Raw genomic sequence first — 14,697 nt, 5'->3', positions numbered from 1 at the left:
GCCCTTGCAGGCACAACGTAAAGTTGAGAATGACCGCAGTCTTTTATTTATTTTTACATGATCCATTTTAACTAATTTAATGCACTTGGGGCAGGTTTTGTGCAGAAAAAGTGGGAAGTGGTACGGGCCTAGGAGCATACCTAGCTTTTAAAATATTACTTCTTATGGCAAAAATTCCCCTTTATCGGGCTTCCCTGGTGGCGCAGTGGTTGAGAGTCCACCTGCCGATGCAGGGGACGCGGGTTCGTGCCCTGGTCTGGGAAGATCCCACATGCCGCAGAGCGGCTGGGCCTGTGAGCCATGGCCGCTGAGCCTGCACGTCCGGAGCCTGTGCTCCGCAATGGGAGAGGCCACAACAGTGAGAGGCACACATAACGCAAAAAAAAAAAAAAAATTCCCCTTTATCAGATTCTTCTATAAAGCAGCATTTTCCTTGATAGGAAACATGGCCCTCCATATGCATGGTGTCAACACATTTATCCTCATCAGCTTCTCTGGTGTGAGCTTCAGCTCAGTTGCTTCCCAGCTGGGTGGCTTAACCTTTCTGAACCTCACTTTGCTCATCTACAAAATGGGAATAATTCTCTACTATGAGGGAATCATGCCCTGTTGCATATCCCATGCACCACACTACATCAGGCTGCTCCACTTCAATTTTTGTATTTATTATAAATACACCCACCCAGTCTTGCTGGAAATTCAGCAAGTCTCTCCCAGGGCTCCCTTGGCCAGATATATTCCCCAGAGGTCAGGACTAGTAACCACCAGATATGGTTATGGCATTGTTTCCTCCCTCTGCCCTTGTGCCCCACCCAGACCTTCAGGGGCAAGCCTCATTCTACTGGCACTTAATTACTTCAGCGTATCACTTCGGGAAGCTCTTGATAAGCACTCATTGTTACAAAAGTGAGGGAATCTCAACCATGTTCTTTCTATCTTTGTAACAGTGGACAAATTCTTAGAAGGACACAAGGACTATTTGGAATCTAAGTATTTAAAATTCTGCAATTGGCAATTCTGAACATCTTTGGGAGAAAATGCACACTCCATGACTGGACCAGAATATACTGAGAAAATAATTTATTCAATTGTAAATCAGGAATTTTATTTATTTTTTTAATACTGAACTATCAATAACATCTTGAGTTTGTCCATTTGGAATTTAAGTGAATTATAAAAAATCAAGATTCCTTCAAAAGGAAACATCAGTCCTTTAATCTGAGGATAGGTCATTTCTTTGCTTTGGGACTTAAACCATGAACTCTCCCTACTCCAGAATGGACCCCAGAAAACTTGAGTTATAGAGAAGCAAGAGTCCTAACTGACCTGCAATCTCCTTTGTCTTTTACAAGGGCACTTCTTCAGGATTTTTGTTGGTCTTGTTTTATTCTGCTGGGTTGTGAAAATTCTTGGCAAGAATTGAAGACTAGGAGGCACAGTGAAACAGTAGCGAAAATGGAGGTTTGATTTTATCAAAGAAGCCCATGGTGCTGAACATCAGGCCAGTGCAATGGCTCTTCAAGTAAATTGCTTGAAAATGGAAACCAGTGACCTAAACTGGAACACAAGCAAATATAAACGTGCCTGCATATGTAAATGTTGCCTCCTAACTCCCTTTACGTTGAATTGCTTAACTTTAAATAATATGTAAGATTTCATAGCTTCTCTTAGAGAAAGGAATTGAAGGTTAAGCTGTTCAGTCACGAAGACTGGGTCTCCCATTGCCATCCCCTCTACTTTTGATATAAAATCAATGAACTGTTTTATTATACACATCTGGTTGTTACACTTCAGTAGTGCAGATGGGGCAGGGGAAAACAAGAGGTTCCTTGATGTCAGCCCTCCAAGTTGGGGCATGATGGGCTGAGGGTTAGAACAGGTGGTGGCAGGATTTGCTGATGACTGACTGTCCTGAAATGAAGCCCAGGTCTGGGAAACGTAACCTCTTGCAGGCCTCTTCAATCCCCTGCAGGTCTTTGTCTACTCTGACACCACCCGCTTCCTCTGGCCAAGGATTTGAAGACTCAAGGTCCAGAGCACAGTGGACCGAATATGACTTGGCCAAAACAAGAAGCATCTTCTAAGACAACACTTCTCTTGGTGTCATAACGGTTGAGGAGACTGGAGACCACCCACATTGCCTCCCATTCAGTGCCTGGATCCATGCTGCTGTATTTATGTGCCAACCCCATGCCCTGTTCCCCTCAGAGGTGGCATTGCCCCCACAGTGATCAGCCCCGTCTCTCTACTCTCTCTTTGCTATTTCATGGCAAACTTACTTTGAGGCTTGTTTTCATTTCATGCTGAGCACCCACTGGCTCATCAGATTCCCTGGGACTCCCAACATTCGTCACTGATATCCACTGGGAGTCTTGACCAGTCTTTGCATGGAAGCCAAACAACGTCCTGATAAGAAAAGGACGTGGACTACAAATGGCCTGAAGTACTCTGCTGTTGAAACCACTTGAGGGTTGCCAAGGTTAACTGTGTCCTACTAAGAGTTCTCCTGTTTGCAAAGCAACTCTGTTGCTTTAGACTCAGCAGAGACAGGAAGACACTGAAATCAAGAGGACAACCGCTCACAATTGTATCTTGTTGCCAAACATTTCCCTATGCATACTTTTCTCTGGTAGGTCAACTGACGCATGTAGAGGGTTTCTGGCTTTTTCTTTGCCCATGACAATTTTCTTCTTCTTTTTTTTTTTTTTTGTTTAGCTGATAGTGTATCCCCCCAACCCAGAAAAGATAAGAAATCACTAGGAATTTACATCTGATTACCATAGGTTCATTCTCCCATATTACAAGGCTTGAAGTTGCAAGGAGGAATAATACGTACTTGCTGTGTTGGTGTTTTGTTAGTATTTTTTTTTTAAGTTAAAATTAAGTGTTACTTTTCCGAAGAAGTAGCCAGAATAATACTCTCTCAAATTCAGAAACCTACCGGCACAATTTAAAGTCAGACGTTATTTCTAACCAAATTATATTCTTTTGTCTGCCAAGATATCTTGACAAGCTTAATATCTGAAGGCAGGCCTATATGATAATCCCAGCAGTATTCTGGGGATAAGATTTTAGTGGGTTTGTTGAGAAGGAAATACTTGTTTAGATGGCTTTCATCATGCCACTCGGCTTCTATGTCATTTTTCTTGTCCTGGAGGATTCCCCTGAAGCACTCCTGGGTGATGTTTAGGACCTGAGTGGGTGTTCCCCCGAAAATGGCCGCATGGTAATAAAAATCCCCCTGGCCAAATGGAATGTATGCTGCGGACTCTTTCCGCCTCTCGTAGGTGAACTCGTCAGGATCTGCCTTGTACCACCAGGCCTGCAGCTGAGCCACCGACTGGCCCAGGGTCTCCAGCCCAAAGGTGTCTTGGAAGACCTGGTCCACGTCCATGCAGAAGAGGAAGTCGACCTCATGCTGGATGTGGGCCACAATGTGCTCCCCGATGGTCTTCATGCGCATCATGCTGATGTCCTGCCACCTCTTCTCAGGCCTGATCTCAAACACTTTGAAGGAACGCAGAGGACCCAGCTCTATCAAAGGCATCCTGGAGACATCATCCACCATGATGTAAAATATGACTCTGTGGCCAACCATGAAGAACTTATTAGCAGATGTTAAGAACTCCTCCAAGTAATGCTCAATGTATCTGAAACAAAGAAGAATGGGATAAATGTAACCTCTAGGATTTCTGCAGGAGGCGACATTCTATTCTCATCATCTTGTCTGTATTTTGCAGTTTAGGAAAGGAATTATTTTTCCCCCCATCCGAGACAAGTGCTTTCACACAGAGGGATGTTCCTGGCCACTCTCCACCATTCAGTCACTCAACTTTGGGGAGGTGGAGTGACTTACCTGACTGATGATTCTAGAAGGGTGACTGGGCATGCCCAGCCCCGCCCCCTCCTCTCTCACTCTTGGAAGCCGGCCAGGTGGAAAGAACATGTGTTCTCAACTGCTCTGGGCCTTGTACTGGTAGCTTAGTGGTACAGGCCCTGCTCCCACAACCAGAGGCTTGCAGTTTCTTGTGCTGTAGGTGCCTGGATGCCCAAGTCTTTCTAATTCTGTGGTTCAACGTTAGGAGGCCCAGGGCCTTCACATACAAGCCACATTCTGCAGTATCGGCTTTAACTGTAATGAAGGTGATATTCACTACCACCTGCCTTACTTAGCCCCTTGTCTTATATCAGTTGATTCAGACTCTGGGCAGGCAGAGGGGGTACTAGTTCTTTTTTGTTCCTGCTTTATTGAGATATAACTGACATGTATCATTGTGTAAGTTTAACGTGTGCCAAGTGCTGATTTGGTGCACACGTATTACAGAATGATTACCACTGTAGCATCAGTTAACACCTTCATCACATCACAGAATTATCATTTCTTTTTTGTGGCAAGAAGATTTGAGATTTATTCTCTGAACAGTTTTCAAGTCTATAATACAACATTATTAACGATAATCACCATGCTGTATGTTAGATCCCCAGAACTTATTCATCTGATAACTGCAGGTATGTACCCTTCAATCAACATCAGGGGGCACTAGTTCTCAGGCCTCCCTTGAAAACCCCAACCTATACTCCAATGTTGCTATTGCCCTACCAGATGCAAGAGTGACGTGACCCTTGGGTCATTTGGGGATGCATTAAGTCTAACCATCGCCACTCTCTTATCCTTCTCTGGGACCCAGAGAATGGGTTATGGGACATGGATATCCTTCCATATTACACATTCGCCCTGTGAATTTCCCTCTGGCCACCCCAAACACCAATCCATTAACCAGATACTGCCATTATAAGACCCATCCCAATACCAGAGCAAACAAGCTCTGATTTAACCTTATTTTAACTATCTCATTTCCTTTTTTAAAAATAGATTTTATTTTTTAGAGCATGTTTAGGCTCACAGCAAAATTGAGCTGAAATTGCAGAGAGTTCCCATATGCCCCCCCACTCCCCTGTCCCTCCCACAGCTTCCCCAATATCAACGTCCAGCACCAGGGTGGCACATGCATTGCAGTCGATGAACCCACATTGACACATCGTTATGAGGCTAAGTCCACCGTTTACATTCTATGGGTTTGGACAAATATATAACGACAGGTATCTTTCATTATGTATGGTATTATACAGAGTATTTTCACTGCCCTAAAAATTCTGTGTTATGCCTATTCATCCATTCCCTTACTCCAACCCCTGGTAGCTACTGATCTTTTTACTTTCTCCATAGTTTTGCCTTTTCCAGAATGTCATATAATTGAAATTGTACAGTATGTAGTCTTTTCAGATTGGTTTCTTTTACTTAGTAATGTGCATTTACGGTTCCTCCATGTCTTCTCAAGCCTTGATAGTTTTTTTTTTTTTTGCACTGATAATATTCCACCATCTGGATGTGCCACAGTGTATTGATCCATTCACCTACTAAAGGACATCTTAGTTACTTCCAAGTTTTGGCAATTATGAATAAAGCTGCTATAAACATCTGTATGCAAGTTTCTGTGTGGACATAAAGTTTCAACTTTTTTGGGTAAACACCAAGGAGTGCAGTTGCCGGACCGTATGATAAAAGCATGTTTAGTTTTGTAAGAATCTGCCAGACCGTCTTCCAAAGTGGCTGCACCATTTTGCATCCCACCAGCAGTGTGAGTACCTCTTGCTCCACATTTTCGCCAGCAGTTGGTGTTGTCAGTGGTTTGGATTTGGGTCATTCTAATAGATGTGCAGTGGTATTTTAGCTATTTACTTATTCATTCAAAAAACATCATGTTTGGGACTTCCCTGGTGGTGCAGTGGTTGAGAATCCACCTGCCAATGCAGGAGACACCGGTTTGATCCCTGGTTTGGGAAGATCCCACATGCCGTGGGGCAACTAAGCCTGTGCGCCACAACTACTGAGCCTGCGCGCCACAACTACTGAAGCCCGTGCCCCTAGAGCCCGTGCTCCGCAACGAGAAGCCACCGCAATGAGAAGCCTGCGCACAACAAAGAGTAGCCCCCGCTCGCCACAACTAGAGGAAGGCCTCACGCAGCACCGAAGACCCAGCGCAGCCAAAAATGAAATTAAATAAATAAATTAAAACAAAACAAAACAGAACATCATGTTCGTGTCTTCTGTAAGCCAAGCTACACGCTATCTTGTGAAGCCATGGGGATGATAGAGAAGGGGAAGAAGGAGTGGTTGGCTTGCTTAACACAACTCATGCCACCCCCAGACTCATGCTCAGTGAAGGTGGAGTAAGTGTAATTTGCTGATCACACTAACGGCCAATTATGGTGTTTTGTGAGTAATAATAAGCGGCACCTCTTTTTGCTTTTTGGTTGCTGCTTGGATTCCCTTTTGTTACTACAAAAATAAACTGTGCTTTTAATATTGGTCTCTGGAAACCCCAGCGTTGACACTATTGATTTTTTAAACGGAGAGAATATATCGGAGCAATATTAAGAGGGACTTCAACATGGCTCTGGGGCTGGTGGCCAGGAAATTCTTCCATACTCTGGAACTTTAAGAACAATCTATTGCACCCTGAAGCCTGGGAGACAATCCCAGGGGAAGGGAGGGGGCCTTTGTGAGGTTTAACATTGGTTAGAGATTAAAGCACTGCGGTTGGCTCTGTGCATTGTTATTTGAAAACAAACCAAACACCATACCTCCTAAAAGCCCAAATCCACTCTTGGGAGGATTTATTGCTGCTGAGTACAAACAGTCCTCTCATGCCCCCGAGCGGAGAGCACATGGATTTCACCAGGATATGTGATTTACAGTTTAGTTCTGAGAAGCTGCAAGGAGATGGCAGAAACCATTGTGGAGCCGCCGGCAACGTTCTGTTCTTTTTGGAAACATCAGGATTAAATCAGTCATCAGTGTGGCTGGCTTGTCCCCTCTCGTACCAAAGGATAAGGCGAGCTGAGCATCTGCTCCCGCCTCATAACAGTACAGATTCTTCTAGTAAAAATGTCAAAACTCCAGTCACCCTTCTCAATTAGAGATGCCGCCTAGGCCCCTGGGATCAGCACATTTAGTGACATTAGGACTTGATCAGTATGATGATGGCAATGGCTTCTGGGCTCTGGGTCGGAGGTCTCGGGAGAACACTCAGATCTTCACTCAGATCATCCTGGGCCTTCACCCCTCTTTGTACAGGCGAGAGGTCAACTTTCCATGTGGCTTTTGGAAAAGGTACAGTTGGGAAGGCCCATGACGGGGCGGGGGGTGCGGGGGGAGGGAGGAGGCTAATAGGAAAAGTGAACTTTTAATTTTGTTTTGGAAAAAAAAAAAAATTCAATATAACCCAAAAGAACAAAATGGGTTATATTGTATTTTAAACTAAGATTACAGCTACTACTTTTAAGTAGGAATGATTGCAGTTTGGGGAGCAATGTTCTAAACAAGGAAATGGAAGCTGAAACAGGAACCTATCCAACCTCTGGAAGAGGAAGTTCTGACCAGCCAAATCTCCTGGGGCCAAAGCCTCCAGGATGAATGGGGCAGGAAGCAGCCCAGGAACCCATGGAGGAGTGGTCAGCCATGCTGATGTGGGAAACCACCGCATGTAGGTCACTTCTCTCCCTGATCCTTGGTCCGGGGTCTTGAGAGCGTAGGAGAAACAATGACGCCCATTCGGGCTGTCTAACAGCTGGCATTTTTGGAATTTCCAGAGAGCTGTGGAGGTCAGGGCAGAGGCGGCTGTGGGCGTGCTGTAGACTCCGGGCTCAGTGGGTGCAGCAGACATTCTTACCTGCACCCGAGGCCCTCAATGAGGTGGGAAGTTGTCGACTCCCCGATCACTGTCTTGTTCTCAGCCTTTTGGGGCCTCAGCAGAAATGAGCCTGAAATGGTCCTATTACTCCATTCTCCTGTCTAACAATTCATACACGTCACGGACAGCCTCCGTACGCCCAGGGGACCCCTCGCCAACCTTCTGACAGTGGAACAAAAAAAAGTAAAGTCAGTTTTATTGGCAACACCTACCTTCCGACAGCAAAAACCGTCAAGCCCACGGTAATTTTCTGTTTGGCATAATAATTTTCTAGGATAGCTCTGCTGTAGGTGCCTTCCCACACCACCGGCGCCTTCCATCCGGTCATGGTCACAACCTCTGGGCGTTTACTGGTGACAAAACAGAGTCCATGAATCAGGATGGTTTTAAGGTAGGGCAGAGACGGTCTGAAGGAAAACGGGTCAGCCACGGCTTATGGTGACTGTCCTTGAATCCCGACTACAGTTTAACCTCAAACAGTCGGCTGGTGGTATGACATTTGCATCATCTTCTGGGTGAGGGACAGGAGACCCTGGCCCAGGTGTCTCTGAGGGCTGCGTTGGGGGAGCCTGTGGGGATCTTACCTGTACAACTCAAACCCTCTGTCCCCCCGCCTTCCTGCTTTCCTTGTCCTCGTCTTCCTTCTAAATCTCTCCTGCGGTTTCCCCAGCCCCTTCCTAAGCTTCCAGTGGCATCTCTGGGTGTTCTTCATCCCTGTGGGTGCCCTCTGACCCTGAGAAAGCCCTAGTGCTTGATGCAGGGGGACCAGAGAGTGCCACGAGAGCTGAAAGAGGAAGAAGCCGCTGTTTCAATTTGCGTTTTGCTAGAAGGGGATCCCTGGGTTGGAACCTGGTTATAGGGCAAAAAGGGCCCCAGACTAAGGGGGTTCTGGTGTTTATCGTTCATTTGACAAACAAGGAGACAGTCACCCAGGAAAGAAGGGACTCTGCAGGCTGGGGTTCTTGCTCCGACCTCTCTCAGACCACGTGGCCTCTTTACTAAAGGCACAAAGCTGGGGGAGGTGGGAGGGGAGGATGTTCTCTGCACTCAGAACACTTGAAAGGGACTTGGCAGAGCCAACACAAACACAGGAAACAACGTAAGAGCAACGACAAAACACCAAACTGTGAAGAGTAAATGCAGAAAGGCTGAGTAGCAGCTGGGGCCCAGCCCGAGGCGGGGTGGGGGGATGGGAGTGGGATGGCGGAGACTCAGCTCTGACCCCCATTTGCTCTGGAAGTGACTGCACTTGCCTGTTGGGAAGTAGAAACTAAAACACAGTCATTTAGACTCAACCCCCATGGACGAAGCTGAGTTTTTCCAGTGAGGCTGGGCAAGGCTGGGTCACGCCCTGCTAACCCCAACTCCCAGTAGCGTCTCACTCATGCCTCCTGTCCCTCTGTCCCCAAGCTCTGCACTCCTATTCTGGAGCTGACTCAGCCCTCCCACCCCTGCCCTGTGCCCTGCTTCAGGGCTGCTTCCTTCTTCTCCACACAGTGAATCTCCTCCAGAGACGGGGAGGGACACTGCCAGGCTGCTCTCGCGGCCCTCCCCATCTTGCCTGGGGTCCCAAACCCCACCCCAGCTCTGCCCTCCCACCCCGGGTAAGACAGCTGCATGGCTGCATGGCTGCACAGGGAGAGCTGCTCTTGGTTTCCTTCCACCATGAAAGAAGCTATTTTGGACTCTGCACCAACCTGTGAGACACTTTCACATACACTTTCTCATGTAGTCCCTGCAAAAGCCCTGCCATGTATTATGTTCATTGTACAGATAAGAAAACCGAGGCTCAGAAAGGCTTGTTAACATGTCCAAGGCCAAACAGCTAATGATGTAACTAACACACACTGGACACTTCCTATGGAACCAGGCACAGCACCAAGGGCTTCACCCTTCAGAGGTAGGTGCTATGTTGAGTCCCATTTTATCAATGAGGAAACTGCAGCACGGAGCAGTTAAATAACTTGTCTGAGGTCACACAGCTAGTAAGAAGCCAAGCTGGGATTTGAACCCAGATAACCTGACTCTGTAGTCTGTGCTCTGAACCACTATATCTATTGCTTCTTATATTGCATATTTATTTGCTAGGCTGATGAAATGGGGTTAAAACACAGGTTTGTCAGTCATTTCCACTCAACTTACTACTTCAGCACTTTTTCTCAGTGCAGAATGAGAAATGATGAGGTTTTTTTGTTTTGTTTTTAGAAGCTTATGTGATGCTTTTAGTCACATAAAACTCCCAGCTTTGTTGAATGACTGGATTTCAAACCAACACACACACACACACACACACACACACACACGGCTTATCATTCTATAACCTATGTTTCTGAACGTAAACCCTTCCATGCATTGTCACCTCATCCATTGCCTGTCAAGGATCTCTTAGCAGTTCTGTCCCAGCCCATCAGCTAAGCCATGCAGCCACGCGTGAGCTGAACATTTGGCAAGCCGGTAATATTATTTTTAAGAAAAGGAAGAGAAAAAGGAGGAAAGGACGGTATTCTTATTTAATACTTCTGGGTACAGGGGCTGTCCTTGACTTTCATTCTCTCATTGAATCCTCACAACTACCTTTTAGAGCGGGTGCTGTCCTCACCCGTTTCACAAATAAAGAAAGCAGGGGTAGGCGAGAAGGAGAAGGAACTACAGCTTTCGTCATCTAATCAACAGGAGGGGCCAGACCAGGGCCCTCAGCCCCACCACGCACATCTGCTAAGTCTCTGCTCTGTGCCAGGCCCAGAGCTGAGCACGGAGATCAGAGGAATGAGACCTGTCCTACCCCTTGAGAGTCTCACAGTCCTGACAGGTGGCCTACCACATGCTCCTCCACTGCACGACCACTCAGTCTACACCTTCTAGAAAGACTGAGTCAGGACACCAGTGTCCAGTTTGTTTACTTGGCTGGGAAGAGTCCTTTGAGAAGGAAAAAAAAACAAAAAAAGCAGTAATATTAAAATTAACGTTTCATTAAAAATTAAAATGTTCTATTTCCCAGCTGTTAATTATTAAATTCCACTGGCAATTCCAACGTGTCAGCGACCCTGACTAGGAAGCCAGATGACAGGCTGAAAACGCAGGCCGTGGGGAGGAAGATGGGGTGGGAAGATGATCGAGATCAGCTTCCTGGATGAACCTCTGCTCAGACCCCACCCCACCCGACCCTGAAAAAAAAAAAAAAAGACAAGTGACAGCAGGCAAACCACACACGTGTAAGAGCAAAAGATGTCCAAGGTTACCAAGATGGGGCTCTAAAAGGAGGAAGAAGTACCAGGAAAGATGGGAAACTGCCCAAATGCCTTCCTTCCAAGCAGGGCACCCACTGTGTTACTTCAGCTTGTGGGGTTCCACCAGCACAGGCTAAAGGTTTCCCACAAGATAAAAGGGCCTCCATAACCCAAACACACACCTAGCTAGGTAACTGGTAGCTTTTACATTCTGTGTACTTATTTATGGGTACATTGTGGTCCCCAAGGATGGGGAAGAGGAAGTGTTAAAGTTCTATGAATCATGCAGCAGTTCAAAACAGGTGTGGAATGCATACAACGTGTTATTTACTGGACTCCTTCCAGGCAGCAGCACGTAGACAAGAGCTGATGGTGACATGAACAAGGGTGGTGGCTGTGGGAGGGCGAGAAGGAGATGATGTGGGAAAAATTGGGGGGGAAGAGTTAACAGAACATGTAAATGAATTAGACTGTGGGATGGATGAAGGAAAGGCTGAAGGAGGAATCAGAGAGGTCTCCTGGACTCTGGCTTGAGATGGGGAATGAGAAGAATGAGGGTGGGGCAGAATCAAGAACTCCATCTGGGTCACGTGAGACACACAGAGGTGTCAGGCAGGCAGGCAGACACAAGCAGGGGATCAGGGAAAACCTCTGGACTAAAGATATAAATGTGGGTGTCATTCCCCCATGGACGGCGTCTAATGCCATGGAAATGGGTGAGAGCACATTGGAAGATGGTATAAAGAAAAGAGATGAGGATACTGGACTCAACCTCCAGAAACTAATATTTGATGGCTGGGAAGAGGGAGAGGCTCCAATTAAGGAGACTGAGAAGGGAGATGGGAGAAGCAGGAGGAAAATTAAGAGGATGTGATGATACAGAGAGTAAGTGATATTGATGTAAAAATGCATACACAATATACTTAAGATGTTTCAGACAGTTTGCAGAAGAGGATACATTTCTATAAATATATTTGTTAATTCAATTGTTCACCTTTCATTCAGTTATGCAAGAAATATACTTTAGTTCCTGAGGAGGCTTAGATTTGGTGTCACTACAAATCAATATTCTTTAAATATCTGCTCGCCGGTTGTTTGAGGAGAAACTGAGCCGTGCGTGGGGGAGAGTGGAGAGAGTGACAGCTGGTGGCTGTGAGCTGTTCCTCTTCTCTGACCCCAGTAATTCAGCCCCGGCCCCGCCTTCCAAGTCTCACTCCGCAAAGCACAAGTACCACAGTAAAAGTGTGCCGCCCTCCTTTGAAGGGAGCTTGGCGACCATCTGTAGCTCATCTAGCTGGCCCTTGGCGCGGGGCACGGGGGCGGGGGTGTCTCACCACCCCCCCACACACATATAAGGAGCTTGTCAAAGCTACAGTGCCACCATATTCTTACATTTCCAGGAATGGTTTAGCATCTCATAGATGGCTACCCTATGTCATTGTCCAGCTCTTCAAATGACACATGGGAGGCCAAAATTCCCCATCCTTTCACACTGACATGGATCCCTTATCCCAAAACAATAAGACAACTTGCCAGAACATGTTCAGTCTTTCCAGAGCCCAAGCCCCCTCATGCTGGAATAGATACTACTCTCCCCTGATCCTCCTACCTCTACAGCCACTCCTGCTCCTTTTCAGACTTTTCTTCCTCCACTGGCCCTGTAAAGGCTGATGTCAGACATCCACCCGGCCTGTAGATCCCATTGCCACCTGTACTCTGATGGCTCCTCTTCCTACATCTCTACTACGTATCTTCTGCCACACTTATGGGCACTGCTATAGACTGACTATTGTGTCCCCCCAAAATTCATGTGCTGAAACATAATCCCATACATGATGGTATTAGTGGGTGGGGCCTTAGGGAGGTGATTAGGTCATGAGGGTGGAACCCTCATGAATGGAATTAGTGCCCTTAGAAAAGAGACCCCAGAGAGTTCCCTCTTCCCTTCTACCATGTGAGAAAACAGTGAGAAGATGACCGTGTATATATTAGGAAGTGGGTCCTCATCAGACACCACATCTTCTGAGGCCTTGATCTTGGACTTCCCAGCCTCCAGAACTGTACAAAATATATTTTTGTGTTTATAAGCCATCCAGTCTATGGTATTTTGTTATAGCAGCCTGAATGACAAAGACAGGCACCCTGTGAATCTCTGTCCAGATACCCCACAAGTACCTGAATCCACATACATCCCCAGTTGAGCTCATCGTCCTTCACGCCCCCACCACCACTAACAGACCCTTTCCTGGTCAATGGCACCACCACCCACCAGTCTCTCAGGCCTCAGGGTCATCCCGGACAGCTCTTACCTCCTTACCCCCAAACCGCATCCTTCTAAGTCAGGTTGATCACACCTCCTTACTAATCATGGCAAACACTAGTTGCACACCTAGTACCCCTACAGGACTGTGAACTTCTTGAATATAACCATACTGATTGATTTCTACTGTCTCCTGTGCCTAACACAATGTCTAGTATAGAATTTTTGACCATGACTTATAGTGAGAAATACATCTTCTGTCACAAACACATATGCACGTACACATATATACGGAAGCAAAAATTCCACTAAACAATACCTATCCTTACTTCATGCGATACCTTCTGATTTTCTATTTGATTTCAATTTTTTAAAAAGCTGTTTTTAACCCATTCAGCTAATTTCTGAACACATTAATGGGCAGGGACTGGTAGTTTGAAAAACACCAGCTAGCATATCATAGGTGTTTGATAAACATGTGTTGTATGTTAAAGAATGCGTGCATGGCCCTCTGAGATTCTGGGTCATCACCGCCCTTTTCAGATGAGTTAACCGAATCACAGAATTTTCTCGCTCTGCCTCTAGATTCTGTGGCTTTCCACAACACCCCGTGGCCTGTGAGAACATCTCCAGCCCCAGTATTTTGCGATTCATTTGTTGCCGCTGGCTAACTGCTGTCAGAATCACTGTAGTTGTTGCTCAAGCATTTAAGTCAAAATATCCAGCCTCTCAGCTTCTCATCTAATCTGTTTTCAAAGTCTAATAGATGCTAAGACCCTGTCTCCTCAGTCAGGAACGCTCTCCACGGCACTGTGGACTATGCAGCCCCCACCGCTGCTGAGCTATGGGTTTACTGAACTTGGGGCAACGCTTCTTTTCTTACTGTGGATTAAACCAGTCCAAGAGCTGAAGCTCCTCTTCGTCCTCCTTTCTCTGTTCCTTTGCTTTGTCTATATCTTCTTCTTCTTCGTGGTAACTGTGGGTCCTACATACAAAGGGAAAACAAGCTGAGGAAGGCAGGGAGGTGAGTGAGGATCCTGCAAAAACGGGTGCCAAGGGCTTCCCTGGGGGCGCAGTGGTTGAGAGTCCGCCTGCCGATGCAGGGGACATGGGTTCGTGCCCCGGTCCGGGAAGATCCCACATGCTGCGGAGCGGCTGGGCCCGTGGGCCATGGCCACTGAGCCTGTGCGTCTGGAGCCTGTGCTCCGCAGCGGGAGAGGCCACAACAGTGAGAGGCCCGCGTACAGCAAAAAAAAAAAAAAAAAAAAAAAAAACGGGTGCCAAGGCAGAGAACATGTGCACCAAGTGAATGTCTGGAGAAAGGTTCATGATACTATACGTTTATTCATAAAGACGTACTTTTGATGCAAAGGTGCAGTACTCACCTTTCTTATTATCCTCCCAGGTCAGCACAGTTAGCAATTTAAGGACCCAACAACCATCAGGTTATTTCAGG

At 46.5% G+C, this 14,697-nt stretch overlaps 1 protein-coding gene across 12 annotated transcripts in view; it reads right to left on the bottom strand.

Moving 5' to 3' along the window:
- Positions 1-1,065: 1,065 nt before the first annotated feature.
- GGTA1 (glycoprotein alpha-galactosyltransferase 1 (inactive)) overlaps positions 1,066-14,697 on the bottom strand; it is a 65,319-nt gene continuing 51,687 nt past the window's right edge. For all 12 annotated transcript variants that reach the window (XM_060154455.1, XM_060154464.1, XM_060154463.1 and 9 more), the window contains 3 exons: positions 14,125-14,226; positions 7,967-8,104; positions 1,066-3,650 (listed from right to left, as the gene is read on the bottom strand). In XM_060154455.1, the coding sequence (XP_060010438.1) occupies positions 2,957-3,650; positions 7,967-8,104; positions 14,125-14,226 (934 nt within the window). In that variant the 3' untranslated portion in view covers positions 1,066-2,956. The remainder of the gene's footprint in view (positions 3,651-7,966; positions 8,105-14,124; positions 14,227-14,697) is intronic.

The sequence above is a fragment of the Lagenorhynchus albirostris genome, chromosome 7 (genome assembly GCF_949774975.1).
Source record: "Lagenorhynchus albirostris chromosome 7, mLagAlb1.1, whole genome shotgun sequence".
NCBI lineage: Eukaryota > Metazoa > Chordata > Mammalia > Artiodactyla > Delphinidae > Lagenorhynchus > Lagenorhynchus albirostris.
This window is presented reverse-complemented; position numbering and strand designations above follow the sequence as displayed.